This window comes from Neoarius graeffei, chromosome 15, assembly GCF_027579695.1.
Source record: "Neoarius graeffei isolate fNeoGra1 chromosome 15, fNeoGra1.pri, whole genome shotgun sequence".
Taxonomy (NCBI): domain Eukaryota; kingdom Metazoa; phylum Chordata; class Actinopteri; order Siluriformes; family Ariidae; genus Neoarius; species Neoarius graeffei.
Genome location: NC_083583.1, coordinates 3159954 through 3177619, shown reverse-complemented (window position 1 = coordinate 3177619; position 17666 = coordinate 3159954). Strand labels below are relative to the sequence as shown.

At 44.2% G+C, this 17666-nt stretch overlaps 1 protein-coding gene across 1 annotated transcript in view; it reads right to left on the bottom strand.

Annotated features, from left to right (window-relative positions):
* Nucleotides 1-15994, bottom strand: part of tpma (alpha-tropomyosin) — a 66654-nt gene extending 50660 nt beyond the window's left edge. Inside the window, exons 1-2 of the mRNA XM_060940399.1 lie at nt 15766-15994; nt 14716-14841 (exon numbers count right to left, since the gene is read on the bottom strand). Of these exons, the coding sequence (XP_060796382.1) occupies nt 14716-14841; nt 15766-15879 (240 nt within the window). The 5' untranslated portion in view covers nt 15880-15994. The remainder of the gene's footprint in view (nt 1-14715; nt 14842-15765) is intronic.
* Nucleotides 15995-17666: the final 1672 nt, after the last annotated feature.

Genomic DNA, 17666 nt, shown 5'->3' with positions numbered 1-17666 from the left:
TCCCTGCACCTGATTCCTTCACCTGAGTTCCCAGTTATTCTAGGCCTTCCTTGGCTTACTCGCCACAACCCTCGCATAGACTGGGTAACAAGCCAGGTTGTGGAATGGGGCCCTGCATGCCATGCCTCTTGTCTGCTCTCTAGCTCTCCTGTGTCTCCTGCCGAGCCCCCTGATCTCACCGAGTTATCTCAAGTTCCCACAGAGTACTGGGATCTCAAGGAGGTATTCAGCAAGAGCAGGGCCGCCGTTCTTCCTCCGCACCGGGCCTACGACTGTGCCATCGACTTGCTCCCTGGGACTACCCCTCCTCGTGGCAGACTGTTTTCACTCTCTCAGCCAGAACGCAAGGCCATGGAGGAATACCTCAAAGATGCCCTGGTCTCTGGGTTTATTCGACCCTCCACTTCACCTGCTGGAGCCGGCTTCTTCTTTGTCGGCAAGAAGGATGGGGGGCTCCGACCATGTATTGATTACAGGGGCCTGAATAAGATCACTGTGCGCAACCGATATCCCCTTCCGCTGATGTCCACAGCTTTCGACCTGCTCCAAGGCGCCACCGTCTTCACCAAGTTGGACCTACGGAACGCATACCACCTCATCCGTATCCGACAGGGAGACGAGTGGAAGACTGCCTTTAACACCCCGTCTGGGCACTACGAATACCAGGTGATGCCCTTCGGACTCACCAACGCACCAGCTGTTTTTCAGGCCCTAATCAACGACGTCTTAAGGGACATGATTAACCTATACGTTTTTGTCTACCTCGACGACATCCTTATCTTTTCCAAGACCGTGCAGGAGCACCGCCACCATGTCCGCCAGGTTCTCCAGAGGCTGCTACAGAACAATCTGTTCGCCAAGGCCCAGAAATGCGAATTTCATGTTCCCGAGGTCTCCTTTCTGGGATTTATTGTACGGACAGGCCAACTCCAAATGGACCCTGCCAAGACCCTGGCCGTCCGGGATTGGCCTACTCCCAAGTCCGTTAAGGAGGTTCAGCGGTTCTTAGGATTCGCTAACTTCTACCGCAAGTTCATCAGGAACTTCAGTTCTGTGGCAGCACCCATGTCTGACCTCACCAAAGGGACAGGTGGATCTTATGGCTGGTCTCCTCAGGCAGAAAAGGCGTTCAAAGACCTCAAGGACCGCTTCTGCACGGCACCCATTCTGGTTCTCCCGGACACCTCCCAACCATTCATCGTGGAGGTGGACGCCTCGGACAGTGGTGTCGGCGCGGTGCTCTCTCAACGTTCGGAAGGAAAGCTGCACCCCTGCGCTTACTTCTCCCACCGCCTGAGTCCTGCTGAGTCCCGGTACGATGTGGGGGATCGAGAACTGCTAGCGGTCAAACTGGCCCTTGAGGAGTGGAGGCACTGGCTGGAGGGAGCACAACATCCATTCCTGGTTTGGACTGACCACAAGAACCTGGAGTACCTCCAGCAAGCCAAGAGACTGAACCCTCGACAGGCTAGGTGGCCCCTGTTTTTCAGTCGGTTTGACTTCACCCTCTCATACCGCCCCGGCTCCAAGAACACCAAACCTGACGCACTGTCCAGACTGTTCTCTGCCACTAACAGGGAGAATGAAGTCGGGCCTATTATCCCTGTGTCCCGGATTGTGGCCCCTGTCCGCTGGGGTATTGAGGAGGCTGTCCGACGAGCCCAACGCCAGGACCCCGGTCCTGGGACGGGGCCACCAGGCCTCTTGTACGTCCCACATCAAGCCCGGGCCAAGGTTCTCCAGTGGGGTCACTCTTCCCCTCTCACCGCCCACCCGGGAGCTCGGAGGACCCTGGACTTCCTGAAAAGACGCTTCTGGTGGCCTAACATGGAGAAGGAAGTAAGGTCATTTGTCCTGTCCTGTGAGGTTTGCACCAGAACCAAGAACCCACGACAGCGTCCCCAGGGTCTCCTGCATCCTCTGACCATTCCCCGGCGTCCCTGGTCCCACGTGGCAGTCGACTTTATCACGGGTCTCCCTGAGTCACAAGGTAACACGGTCATTTTGGTCTTAGTTGACAGATTCTCCAAGGCCTGCCGCTTCATACCACTGTGCAAACTCCCCTCTGCTCTTGAAACTGCGAAACTTTTGTTTAATCATGTCTTCCGAGTCTTTGGTCTTCCACAGGACATCGTCTCAGACCGAGGGCCCCAGTTCTCCTCCCGAGTGTGGCACGGGTTCTGCAAGGTCATCGGAGCCACTGCCAGCCTCTCCTCTGGGTTTCACCCACAGTCCAATGGTCAGACGGAGAGGCTCAACCAGGACCTGGAAACCACCCTGCGAGGCCTGGCTATGGATAACCCGACATCGTGGAGCACCTGGCTGCCATGGGCGGAGTACGCCCACAACACCCTGCAGTCATCGGCCACCAAGCTGTCGCCATTCCAGTGCCAATTCGGGTTCCAGCCACCTCTGTTCCCGGACCAGGAGGAGGACGCGGGGGTGCCCTCGGTCAACCAATATGTGAGACGGTGTCGCAAGACCTGGAGCAAGGTCAGGAAGACCCTCATACAGACCTCCAGAACCAACCAGACTCAGGCCAACCGCCATAGAAGACCTGCACACGCTTTCCGCCCTGGGCAGCGTGTTTGGCTGTCCACTAAGGACCTTCCACTGCGGGTGGAGAACCGCAAGCTTGCTCCTCGCTACACTGGCCCCTTCAAGGTGGTGCGCAGGGTGAACCCTGTCTCCTACCGGCTCCAGTTGCCCCGGACTCTGAGGATCAACCCCACTTTCCATGTTTCCCTGTTACGGCCCGTACTGACGTCTACGTATGCCCCTGCCCCTAGGAACCCCCCACCCCCCCGCATCTTCCAGGGGCAGACTGTGTTCACTGTGAATCGCCTGCTTGACTCCCGCCGGGTCCGCGGCGGGTTGCAATATCTGGTGGACTGGGAGGGCTATGGTCCTGAGGAGCGCTGCTGGGTTCCTGCTCGGGATGTCCTTGATAAAGAACTATGTCGGGACTTCCATTCGGCCCATCCGGATCGCCCTGGGAACGTCAGGAGACGCTCCTAGAGGGGGGGGTCCTGTTAGGACTAGGACTGTTTTGGCCTCTAGAGGCCGCTGTTATTTCCTTTTCATGTCGTGTTTATTTTGGCCTCTAGAGGCCGCCACTGTTCCTGTGTTTTGTGTTTGTGTTAATTGCCTAATTATCTTCACCTGTGTCCTTAATTAGTTTGTCTATTTATACCCCTGAGTTCAGTCCTCTTGTCACGGAGTCTTTGTGCTGTTATGTTTATCTCCAGTTTCCTTTGTACTGTGTTTTTTGATCTTCTTAGCTTTTGAATTTTTGCACTTTGCTTTTCTTTTGGATTATACTCTTTGGTTTTTTTTTGTCTTTTGTTTTGCCCTGTATATAGTGTATATAGTTTAAATAAACCTTTTGATTCTTTTTCTACTTCCGCCTCACGCCTCTGCATTTGAGTCATCCCCCTGGTGGCCTAGCGGGGGTTTGCTGGATTATCACACCAACGAACCAGGTTCGAATCCCAGCAAAACCCTAACAGGTACAGTGATATCTGATATTTGAATTTACTAGGCAAAAGTTGTTTTTGTGTGTGTGTGTTTTACCAATGGCAGTTTAACATTGCCATGTTTTTGTTTTACCAATGGCAGTTTAACATTGCCATGCTTGGAATATTTCAGTAGCCTCAAGTTCTCTCTGACTTGGTGTAAATTAAGCATATTTTCAGTTTTTATGTATTGTACAGTATATGTGTTCATTGGAGCCAGCAGCACCTTACCTTTTTTCCAACTTGTTAAGCCAAGTTGCACTGACTACAAAACCTTGTGTAACCTTGTGTGTATATAGCTAAATAACTAAAGCCTTTTGTGTTCATTGACATGCTTGTAATACTTTAAATTTCCTTTTAAGGCATGGCTTTCTGGAGGAATTCTTGGGGAAAAAAATGCAGAATTTATTTAGAATTATTTGTTGTTAAAATGGTGCAATTCCATATAAAAAAACCCCACATAATTAAGCTGCACGTGTTTGTTTGATGGTTATGCTTTTCTTCATCTTTTTCAAAACTTAAATAAACACTTTTGGATTTATATCCTGCCACTTTAATTGCATTCTTTAGAATTGAAGAAATTAGAATATGTTTATAATTAAGAATTTGTGTCTACTTATTATAGAATACTGGAATAATATGAGAAAATAAATGAGTAATGTAATATTAACTGATTGTGATGCCAAATGTTTTGCTTTGAAGGCTTCACAATTAATCTTCCTTAGTTTTAGCCTGGCAAGCCAGACTAAATGTGAATATTTGCCACTCGTAGGCAAAAATATTTTTGGCCGCTAGGCGGGTGGGTCTAGTTTACTAGGCTACCTTAGTTTGCCACCTTTAACTTGTTTAGGGCGGCACGGTGGTGTAGTGGTTAGCGCTGTCGCCTCACAGCAAGAAGGTCCTGGGTTCGAGCCCCGGGGCCGGCGAGGGCCTTTCTGTGTGGAGTTTGCATGTTCTCCCCGTGTCCGCGTGGGTTTCCTCCGGGTGCTCCGGTTTCCCCCACAGTCCAAAGACATGCAGGTTAGGTTAACTGGTGACTCTAAATTGAGCGTAGGTGTGAATGTGAGTGTGAATGGTTGTCTGTGTCTATGTGTCAGCCGTGTGATGACCTGGCGACTTGTCCAGGGTGTACCCCGCCTTTCGCCCGTAGTCAGCTGGGATAGGCTCCAGCTTGCCTGCGACCCTGTAGAAGGATAAAGCGGCTAGAGATAATGAGATGAGATGAACTTGTTTAGTGTTACCACCTAGTGGAGAGGACAGATATTGTCTATATTGATATCTGAATTTACCAGGCAAAAACAAGTTCGGCCAATTGATTTGCTACCTAGGTCAATTTACTTCAGTCCTGTGGACATTTACGGTCCGTGTAGACATAACGGGGGAAAACTGCCCCCCCCCCCTGAAAAAAAATTCAGGAGCCGCCACTGCCATTACCATTAGCCTAACCATTACTATCATACAAGTTTTACCAAACGCTCTAGGTCTTATCTAGTGAAAACATTTAAATCTGCATGACAGTGCTTGTGGATGGGTAGATATTGTAGCTTGTTGGGCGAGCTTTTGTTTAAAAATGTGTCGATTCTAAAAATCTTAAATCTGGACTAAAAATGGAAAGCCTGTTGTTGAAGCCAGGAGCCACTGACAGCACTGGGGGCTGAGCACCCCTAAAGGTCAGATCCTAGAATCGCCCCTGTTTGGTCCTCATGCTCAGACCCGACACCCGTGCATGCTGCGGTGCATTACAGCATCACTGCACTGCTCCCTGTGTGTGTGAGGTATTATTATTATTATTATACACTATCCTACATGCAGACTCAGAGCTGACGCGCTTTAACGGAATTAACGGCTTGCTGTCGGCCTTACCGACGCGCGCGCTGCTCTCTCCGTCTCGAGCTCGGCCTGAAGTCTCGCGCACTCGTTCTCCGTGTGGTCGGTGAGCTCTTGCAGAGACCGGATTTTCTTTTTCACGGCCTGGAGGTGCGGGACTCCGGCCAGGCTCATGATGCTGATCACAGAGCTTCAGGATGGAGCTGATGGGTGGAGGATCTCAGCTTGGGTGTTGGCGCTTCACGCGCACCCAGAGACGCACCAAAAAACCGGAAGTTCACCGGCGTCTCCTAGACTACACCCAAACCCACACACTCCAGGCTGAGTTTAAAACCCCGACTATTTTAAAGTGATGGTGTGTGATTTAGTGCGCAGTTTGTCTCTGTTATTCGCCCCCTGGCTCCACTGAGACCTGGGTTGCCAGATCTTCTTCATGAAATCATCCAAAAACCCACATTTCTAAACCTTTGGTAGTCCAACTTGTGAAATGTCACCTGCAGTAACAGTTAAAGTTGAAAAATAAACCCACATCTAGAACATTTCATCTCAAACTATAAACTGTAGTGATAAAATGATTACTGAGAAACACAACAGGAAGTTGTTTATTTCACTGTAATTGTCCATCAGCTGAAACCTACCAACTATGAAGAAGGATGTAGGCCCCGCCCACTCGATATAATGACGTCACAAGTCCGTGAAACGCTTGTTTACAGATTTCTGTCATTTTTTCCAAGACATCTTGTGTCTCATTATATATATATATATAGACACACACACCCTTAATAAACCTTCCCTGATAAACAACACCAGCTTGAACGGAAACACAGTTAAACCTTGATGCATTTTTAAAACAGTTTTTCCCAAAATAAAAAAAATACAGTTTTTTTTTGTCTTAAAAGCCAAAAATATTCACAAAGTCATTCGTCAAATTTGGCACGTTCAATCCCATCCCTAATTACACTGATATCACAGTCAGATTTAAGAAAAATGTTGATTATTATTTTATTTACAGTATATTATAGATATCAGACTGGAAATGGCATAAATATTTTAATACCAACAAATAATATACACAGTTCTGTGCAAAAGTCTGAGGCACATGTAAAGAAATGCTGTTGACTAAAATGACTTAAAAATAATGAAATGAAATGTTTCAACATTTAAAAAATACTATAAAGAGTAATCAGTGAGCCATAATCAATGAAACAAAGCCAGTATTTGGTGTGAGACGACCCTTTGCTTTAAAAGAAAAAAAAAAATCTCCGTCTGAGGTCCAGTGAGGTCAGTTTTATGTGGAAATGATCTGTAGGTTTTCCTGAGCATCTTACAGAACCAGCCACAGTTCTTCTGGACACTTTGACTGTCACACTCACTTCTTCATTTTACACCAAAACCCTTCATTACGTTTTCTTTTTTTATCTGAAAAGTGCGCTCTTATGGAATATGCTGCTCAGATATATTACAAGCATTTTTTTCTGTAACATTTAATTTTGTGCTGAAAAAAATGAACGTTTGGACTCTAATATGTTTCTGTCATGTTGTGACTCGATAATGAATGTAGAAGTCATAAACTAGAAATCTATAACAAAGTTTGTGTGAAAAAAATCGGGGGGCCAAGACTTTTGCACAGTACTGTGTGTATATATATATATAATATCTGTCTCGGGGTGAAATTGCCATTTTAATCCTCACATCAAAAGATTTTATGTTTGTTTATAAAATATGGACATTTATGCATTTTTAATGAGGCTTCATTTGCATGAATAAATGTCATTGAAGAAAATTTCAATAAAAAAATTAAGAACATCAAAATTTCACTAATTGTTTGATGAATACTGATTGTGATATGTATTGTTTGATTTTTTTTTTAAATGTACCTGTGGTGTCTTATATCTTAATAATAATAATAAACAAATCTACATTTTTAACAAAGCTGTATTGAAACGTTTATTTTTATATAGTTTATTGTCATAAAAAGGAAAAGTGTGCATGGAAAATGAAACTGAGTGGAACAATTTACTGACACATTCAGTTATATACAGAGCTCATGCTAAGAAAGAAGAAGAAGCCTTTATTCGTTACATGCACACTTCAAGCACAGTGAAATTCATCTTCTGCATTTAACCCATCTGAAGCAGTGAACACACGCACACATTCAGAGCAGTGGGCAGCCACACCAGAGCGCCCGGGGAGCAGTAAGGGGTTTGGTACCTCGCTCAAGGGTACTTCAGCCCAAGGCCGCCCCACGTCAACCTAATTGCATGTCTTTGGACTGTGGGGGAAACTGGAGCACCCGGAGGAAACCCACGCGGACACGGGGAGAACATGCAAACTCCACACAGAGAGGCCCTCGCTGGCCGCTGGGTTCGAACCCAGAACCTTCTTGCTGTGAGGCGACAGCGCTAACCACTACACCACCATTGAGATGGATATAAATAGTTGAATTATTTGATTTTGGTTAATTTATGTAATTTATGCAAATGTATAGACAAAAAAGATCAGCAGGTTCACAGGAGGTTAATTTTATGATGTGAATAAAGGTGGCACTCCAAAGATCTGATTTATTATTATTATTATTATTATTATTATTATTATTATTATTATGGTCAATTCAATTACTTTCAAACACAACAGTACTGATTAATCAATCACTGAAATACATTTGGAAAATTTTCCATATTTAATGTTTAGTAATTAATGTATTATTATAATCTGTGTATTATTATTATTATTATTATTATTATTAGTAGTAGTAGTAGTAGTAGTAGTAGTAGTAGTATTTTAAAGCTTTTTTCTTTTTATGTTTATTCTGCTCAGGATTTATTTTGGTCATGCCTTGTGGTATTAACTTTCTGTTTTGAGTTGCCAAATTATTAAAACGTATGCGATATTTATATTTAATTTCAAGAAACAGATGTTAAATGTCAGCTCCATCACAAACAGAAAAATATTTCTAATTACTTTTTAATTATTATTCTAACACTTTATGATGCACATAAAATTAATCATAATCTTGAACATTTCTAGTGATTATTTTACTAGTTCATTTTTTCCTATTTTTTTTATTTTCTAAGATGCACCCCTGACAGTGCTCTTGCTCTCAGAAAGTAGTGTCCTCTTGTTTGTTTGCTTGTTTGTTTCATATATATATATATATATATATATATATATATATATATATATATGTATGAATTTTAGCGCCATCCAGTGGTTAGTCCTTTCACACTCACTCTGCTCACGTCAACATTGTTAAACTCAATTTGAATTATTACAGACACATTCATCAAATGATGTTATTAAGATGTGCTAAACTATATTTACTGAATACGTGTTACTTGAATTCATCTGTGTGTGAAATAGATCTCTGTCCTCTATTGTTCTCCAAGATGGCGCTGCGGACGGTTGCCTCGGTACTTCGCTCTCTTGTACTTTCTATGTTTTTGTGTATTTGTTGTGTTTCTTGTGCTGCTTCTCTGGTCACATACTCCAGAGAAGAACTTATAAAACATTGGAATAACCACCAGTAAAGTTTTTTCATCGGTTTTCATTGATCTGGAAAGTTTTCCAGAGCTACTTGTTGGAGGAGCAGCAGCTCTCTATGGATTACACCGAAGACGCCGGAGACACCGGGGGAAGCGAGCCGGTGCGCTCGTCAGACTGAGGCAGTGGGGTTTTCACACTGTGCTCCCGTCTATTCACCTGGCTAACGTCCGCTCTCTGGCCAATAAGATGGATGAACTGCTGCTCCTCAACTCAATCAACACGGATTTTAACAGATCTGCTGCCTTGTGCTTCACCAAAACCTGGCTCGGTGAGCACATCCCGGACACTTCTCTCCACCTGCCTGGATTTCACCTGCACCAAGCGGACCGTGAAACGGAGCTCACGGGGAAAACGAGGGGAGGCGGAGTCTGCTTTTACATTAACGAAGGTTGGTGTACTAATGTCACGGTTCTAAACAAATCGTGCAGTCCTCATCTGGAGTCATTATTCATAAACTGTAAACCATTTTATGCTCCGCGAGAGTTTTCCTCGTTTATTCTGGTTGGAGTCTACATCCCCCCTCAGGCGTGTGTTAATGAGGTGTTACAACACCTGGCTGACCAGATAAACAACGTGGAGAAAAAACACCTGGACTCTTTGCTCATTGTTTTGGGGGATTTTAACAGAGCAAACCTCAGCCACGAACTGCCAAAAGATAAACAGTGCATTAAGTGTCCCACCAGGGACTCTAACACTCTGGACCATTGTTACACTGTTTTAAAGGACTCCTACCACTCTGTCCCCCGTGCAGCCTTGGGACTATCTGATCACTGTATGGGTCATCTTATCCCGTTCTACAGGCAGAAGCTGAAAACTGCTAAGCCTGTAGTTAAGACGGTGAGGAGATGGTCCGATGAGGCCAAAGTGGAACTACAAGCCTGCTTTGACTTCACTGATTGGAGTGTTTTTGAGGCTGCAGCCTCAGACCGGCATGAACTGACTGATACCGAGACATCTTACATCAGTTTTTGTGAGGATGTGTGTGTGCCTACCAAAACCTTCTGCATATACAACAACAATAAACCCTGGTTCACTGCAAAACTCAGGCAACTTCGTCAGAACAAAGAAGAGGCCTACAAAAGTGGAGACAGAGTTCTGTATAATCAGACCAGAAACACACTGACAATGGAGGTGAAAGCAGCTAAGAGGAGCTATGCTGATAAGATTAAAAACAGCCTTTCAGCAAACGATCCGATGTCAGTGTGGAGAGGCCTGCAGAACATTACGAATTATAGGAGACCATCCCCCAACACTGCAGTGAACCATCAACTGGCTGACGAGCTGAATGTGTTTTACTGCAGATTCAACACATTCTCACCTCTCCCCCCTTCAGTCATTAAAGACCCATTTATACCCCCTGCCATTCTGCCACCTCCCGCCTCTGACCTCCCACCAGCACTCAAGATCTGTGAAGAGGATGTCTGTCAGCTTTTCCGCAGACAGAAGATCAGGAAGGCACCTGGCCCAGATGGTGTGTCACCCTCTTGTCTGAAGGTCTGTGCTGACCAGCTGGCTCCCATCTTCACCCAGATCTTTAATAGATCCCTGGAGCTGTGTGAAGTCCCCTCATGCTTCAAACGCTCCACAATAATCCCAGTTCCTAAGAAAACCACCATCACAGGACTGAATGACTACAGGCCTGTTGCCCTCACATCTGTAGTCATGAAGTCCTTCAAGAGACTGATGTTGTCATACCTGAAGGACATCACAGACCCCCTGCTGGATCCCCTGCAGTTTGCCTACCAGGCAAACAGGTCAGTGGATGATGCAATAAATATGTCTACACTACATCCTGCAACACCTTGACTCTGCAGGGACGTACGCCAGGATCCTGTTCGTGGACTTCAGTTCGGCATTCAACACCATTGTTCCAGACATCCTCCACACCAAGCTCACCCAGCTCACTGTGCCCTCCTCCACCTGTCAGTGGATTACAAACTTCCTGACTGACAGGAAGCAGCAGGTGAGGATGGGGAGCATCATATCCAGCACTCGGACTATCAGCACTGGCGCCCCCAAGGGTGTGTGCACTCCCCACTGCTCTTCTCCCTTTATACTGCACCTCAAGAGACCCGTCTGTTAAACTCCTGAAACTTGCGGATGATACAATGGTCATCTGCCTCATCCGAGATGGTGACGAGTCTGAATATAGACGGGAGGTTGAACAGCTGGTCTGTTGGTGCGGTCAGAACAATCTGGAGCTGAACACGCTCAAAACTGTGGAGATGACAGTGAACTTTAGGAGGATCCCCCCCACTCTGCTGCCCATCACCATCACCAACAACACTGTGACTGCTGTTGAAAGCTTCAGGTTTCTGGGTTCCACAATCTCCCGGGACTTGAAGTGGGAAACCAACACAGTCACTATCATTAAAAAGGCTCAGCAGAGGTTGTACTTTCTGCGCCAGCTCAGGAAGCTCAACCTGCCTAAGGAGCTGCTGACACAATTCTACTCTGCCATCATTCAGTCTGTTCTTTGCTCTTCCATCACTGTTTGGTTTGGATCGGTCACCAAACAGGAGAAGAACAGACTGCAACGGACAATAAGGTCTGCAGAGAAAATTATTGGTGTCAACCTTCCCTCCATCCAAGACTTATACTTGTCCAGAGTCAGGAAACGGGCAGGTAACATCTCTGCGGACCCATCACACCCTGGTCACAATCTGTTTAATCTTCTCCCCTCAGGGAGGCGATATAGATCACTGTACGCAAAAACAACCAGACACAAGGATAGTTTCTTCCCTCAGGCTGTCTCTGTGATGCAGGGGCGGTCCTGGGGGCGGTCCGACCGGGCAGCCACCCGGGGCGGCATCGCGGGGGGGGGGCAGCACGAGCGCGGGTGCGGAAAAAAAAACGGTCCCCCCCCCCAAAAAAAGGTCCCCAAAAAAAACCCCTGAAAAAAAAACAAGACGGGCGGGGTGTGTGTGTGTGTGTGTGTGTGTGTGTGTGTGTGTGTGTGTGTGAACATTTTGGATGGGGAAGCCCAATACCAAAGTTGCGCAGGTGATGTCATCATAACAAGAGGCGTCAATACCTGAAGTTGGTCAGTTCTTGTAGCTCAATTGTAATTAAGGGTTTGCAGCAGTGTTACACACACACAAGTGTAACATGCAGCAAAAGCCATCATGCATCACGTTTGCTGTGGGCACAAAACCCCATATAATTTAAATAACAAACCAAATATGGTGCCGCAATGCATAGGACACAAACTCAAGACGCCTCTCAAATGTGCAGACCACATTCCATTACATTGAGCAAACGCTTTTGTGTGTGCGTGTGCGCGCGAGAAAGAGGAGAGAACAGAAAAGCAGAACAATCCAAACAACTTCAAAATGGCTGTACGTTTGATTGTGTGTATGAACCGAACGAATTCCCAAGATTATTGTGGTCGTGGTGGTCAGTTGGTCAAGTTGAAATGGTTCAGTCTCACCTCTCGTGTTAGGTGCTCACCACTACACACTGACGGTGAGTTTGTGTTGGGGGAAGGGGGAATCATTCAGGAGGAGGTCGAATGACAAATAAACGGAGTCGTACTCGGAGATAGATCTAATGGATAGGAAAAGGTCAAAGCCATCAGGTGCCCAATTCCGGAAGAAAAGGAAAGAAGAGGAGGAGAAACGAGCAAAAGAAAAAGGTATGCTTTATGAATCAATTTCAGTGAGTGACATGAATTAGTGCCCTAATTAGCCTTATATTATTGATGCTTGCTAAGTCGGACGACCTGGCCTGGCCTGCCCCCCAACATGAAATTAATTTCAGCATAACGATTAGGCTTTGCAACAAAACGTTTAAAGTTATTGCTGTCATTGCCTTGGGTTAACGTTGGGCTCTGTATTAGCCAACAGAATGTTAACAGCTTTACATGGTCGTTTAAACATTTCTCGTCGTGTGTTGTACGTCGCGGAGCTATCAGAGATCTACCCCAATTTCTGGACTGGACTCAGAATTGCTGCCACTCTGCCTGTCACTGTGGCTCAGGCAGAGAGGAGCTTCTCGAAGCTAAAACTGATCAAGACTTACCTAAGGTCAACAATGTCACAGGAACGGTTCAGTGGCCTTGCTGTGATCAGCATAAACCACGCCTTAGGGGAACAAATCTCATATGAAGACATTGTGGAAGAATTTGCATCCAGGAAGGCCAGAAAAGCCAACTTTTAGGTTGTGCTTTCACTTTTGCATCCTGAATATAATTGCCACTTAAATGTATATAGACTGTTTTCCTCTTACTTCTTTTGCACGTCTTGTTATTTATGACAAATTATAGTGGTTTGCCATTTTTGCCACTTTAAAGAGTGTTAACTTCTTCATTTGTTACTTCTTGTTATTTATGATACACAATATTGTTTGTTATTTCTTCTTATGTGTACAGTAATATGTATAGGATTTACCTCTTCTCTGTCGTTAGTTCATTTATTTATGATACATGATTGTGTTTTACCATTTTTGCCACTTTAATGTATAGTATTTTTAGATCTTTTGTCACTTCATGTTATTCTGTAATTGTGATTGTTTAACTGTTTAGCTTCTTTTGTTATTTATATGGTGCGACTTTAATGGAGGTTTAAGTCTTCTTGTTAATAATAATGGTGAATGGTACTCTATGATAATTCATTGTGCAGTCTGTTGGTAAAACTGACTGACTTGTGCAATATTTTGACCATCGGGTGGTGCTGTAGTGCAGTTGTGCTTTCTTAAATAGCTGTGGATAGCTGTAATGCGAAGTCATTGAGTCTTTTTGTTTATTGTTTATCTTTTATTGTTTATCTTTATATTTTTTATTGCACTAGTCATTAAAACTGGAAATTTGTTCTTGAAAATAGCTGTTGTGAGTTTGTGTATGGGGTCGTGTGTGTTCTGGACGAAGTTAGTGTTTTCTTAGGTGGTGGGTGGGAGGTGGTTGTCGGGTTGGGCCGGGGGGGGCCAGCAGGGGGTTTCGCCCGGGGAGTAAATCACTCTAGGATCGCCACTGCTGTGATGAACAGCTAAAATCCAGATTCATATATCAGTAATATCACTTGCATAATATCTGCACACTCATACTGTCATTCTGTGCTCACTGTTACTTATATTATATTTATACTTATTTATATTTACTATTTCATCTTTGCACTATGCACCATATTGCACCAAAAGGGAAAATCCTTTCTGTGATGAACAGCTAAAATCCAGATTCATATATCAGTAATATCACTTGTAAAATATCTGCACACTCATACCGTCATTCTGTGCACACTGTATACTTTATAGTTATTTATCTATTTCATACTTGACTTACCTGGTTTACTTTGCACTATGCACCTATTGCACCATTTTTGTGTGTTTGTTTGTTTTGTGTATACGCTTTTTATCTGTTTTGTACTATGAGAGCTAAGTGAAACCGGAGTCAAATTCCTCGTGTGTGTCCACATACCTGGCAATAAAAGTGTTTCTGATTCTGATTTCTATCCAGGGGAAGATCGGTGAAACGCAATACGTGGCCGACACACACAGGCCTATTTCAACCTCATGGCTTTTAGGGGCTCGTACCTGCTGTGACCTTATAAAGCTCTGCTCTAAATTTAACCTTTACTGACCTGTACTTTGAGCTGAAGCATGTTATTTATATAGAAACCTATTTAATGTCGCTGTGAAATTTGGCTTGGGCTACATTACACACTGAGAGGAATAATTCAGTCATCATAATCCTGTCAGGATTTTTCAGAAGTATAAACCAGAGTTTCAGACACATTTCAGTCCTGTGCATTAGATTTGTGTGTGCATGCACTGAAAATACACACTTTTTCTTTTTCTCAGCCCTAAATAGAGCATCACACGCAGCGGTATGACTCACATCACCGGCTTTCTTCTCGGCCAGCTCCAGTTTCTCCTGAGCATCCTTCACGGATTCGCAGTACTTGTCCAGCTCGTCCTCAGTAGCTTTGAGTTTCTTCTGCATGGCAACCAGATCATCATCCAGCTGCAGGAGAGAGAGAAACAGAGAGGAAGGAAAAGGAAAAGGGAAGAAATTAGAGAAATTAGAATCCAAGAATACAAACACAAAGTGGTTAGAAAATCTCTCAGAGTCTGTGTGAAGCGAATGTTATCATATCAAATGCTTTATCAGGTTTATTAAAGGTGCACTATCAGGGAAAAAAGGTACTAAGGTTCTCTTTCGGAGGGGTGGGGTGGGGTGAGTACAGTACCTTTACGTTGTGCACCTTTAATACACATCTCTCACCTGGGTGAAGTCACATTTACAGAAGATTTATAATTAGATTGTATTTAAAGGTAAACTCTATTCACTTTTCCAGGTCAGAGATAAACAATTAAGGGTTCTACGAGGAACAGGACGATTTAGAACCTTTTTCTTTCCTGAGAACATTGTTCAGTTCTTCAGAGATTCTAGTGACTATGAAAGGAAGCATCGTAGAAAACTTGTAGAATTTTTCTTCATGGTTCTAGTTTTCTAATGTTGCTTTACAGGCTTTTCTTTTCATCTCGACACTTTGGAATAATGTTAATGAGTCATATTTCAGTTTTTAGCTTTTTTATAGCTTTAATTATCAACTGAACAACATTTCCCCAAAACAAGTAACTTATTAATGAGTAACTAATGATTAATGATTTTGTAATAAATTGTCACTTTGGCTTGTCTTTTTTGAAGGATTCTTCATGGTTCCATCATTCTCACATGGCGCTACTGGCCTTTCTTTTAATCTCTACATAAAACCCAAAACATTCTATGGTTTATTTAAAAGAAATCATACCTAAATGTAGTTCTGTTTGCTAGGAAACAAAAATTCACCATCATTAACTTCATCTCTAATCAATCACACGTCAATGAAACACTTCTAAAGCTCCCCCCCCACCCCCACATTTTAATGCCCGAATGGAAACCGACCTCCTTGGTTTTGTCCTCCGCTACCTTCTTGTCTCCCTCAGACTGCTCTGCTCTGTCCAAGGCATTCTCCTTGTCGAGCTTCAGCATCTGCATCTTCTTCTTGATGGCATCCATGGCTGCTTATTGTCCTGGTGGTTGACAGAAAGAAGAAAACTGGAGAGGAGGTGAAGAGCGTCTGCACCGAACTGAACTCTGACCTGGAGTGCGAGCTCGGGGTCTCAGGCAGCTGACAAATATGTGCTTTGGCCTTACGAGTTCTGAAGGACACCTGATACCTCCCCTGAGCGCCACGCCCACTGGCTGATGCCGAGCCTCGCTCCTTTTTTTAAGGAGCTCATCTGCAATTCGCTGTGCAGATATTTGACCGTCCATATGGCTAAATTTGGGACTCACCGCCCAGGACATTCCCTCAGGCCCAAGACATCTTGCTCCTACTTTCTATCCATAAAAACACACACATGTTTGTCTTGGTATCCTTCTGAGGACTTTCCATTGATATGATATAATTATTAACACAGCTAATTACTGATCAGCACTATGTCTAAACTCAGGAACTGAAAGGAAAACTTTCAGCTCTTTTAGTTCTTTAAATAAAAGCTGCATCTTTGTTTAAAATAAATTAAAAAAAAATTTCATCATGAGGACTTACCAAATGAAAGCTTTGAGATATTCCTGTCCTTATGGAGACATTTGGTCTTAACCAAGATATAAAACCATAAAACATCTCTCAATCACCTTGTGGGAAAAAAGGAAGCAAATAATCAAAGTTTAAAGGAAATGAGGAGCTGCATTCACAGCAGCACGTTCCTTGCCTTTTATACAGCACCAAAAGTTTGGACACTCCTTCTAATTCAATCTGATGTTATTTCTTTATTTTTATTCATTAAAAGTCAGTTCATGTCTTAAAGTAATGATGGATGTCATTTCTCTTTCCTTAGTTGTTCAGTTCTTGAAACAATACTGTATGGATTACTACAGTGGTGGTGCTGAATAGGGCTATTTTATTATTTGTATTTTTATCATTTACTATTTACTGTTTGATGATTTCAAACACATTAAGAAGGCAAGAAACTCGTCCACTAATTAACTTTCTAACGAGGCACACCTGTTAATTGAAAAGTGCTCCAGGTGACTACCGCATGAAGCTCATCTCATCTCATTATCTGTAGCCGCTTTATCCTGTTCTACAGGGTCGCAGGCAAGCTGGAGCCTATCCCAGCTGACTACGGGCGAAAGGCGGGGTTCACCCTGGACAAGTCGCCAGGTCATCACAGGGCTGACACATAGACACAGACAACCATTCACACTCACATTCACACCTACGCTCAATTTAGAGTCACCAGTTAACCTAACCTGCATGTCTTTGGACTGTGGGGGAAACCGGAGCACCCGGAGGAAACCCACGCGGACACGGGGAGAACATGCAAACTCCGCACAGAAAGGTCCTCGCCGGCCACGGGGCTCGAACCCGGACCTTCTTGCTGTGAGGCGACAGCGCTAACCACTACACCACCGTGCTGCCCCGCATGAAGCTGGTTAAGATAATGCCAACAGGGTGCAAAGCATCATCAAGGGAAATTCTGGATACGCTGAAGAATCTAAACTATCAAACATTTTTATTTACCACATAATTCCATATGTTATTTCATGTTTTCAGTGTCTTCAGTTTTGTTCTATAATGTAGAAAATAGTCAAAAAACAGAAAAACCTATGAATGAGTAGAGTAGGGGTGTACAAAATTTGACTGGTACTGTATGTATATTATCCACATTTCACTCATACCTTTATCCAGTCCAAACTGTTAACGATCAACACTCCTGCTCAAGCACCGAAAGGTTTCAGTTCGATGGAGCTGGGATTTGAAATCACAACATTCTGATCAGTCTTGAACACAGAGCCAC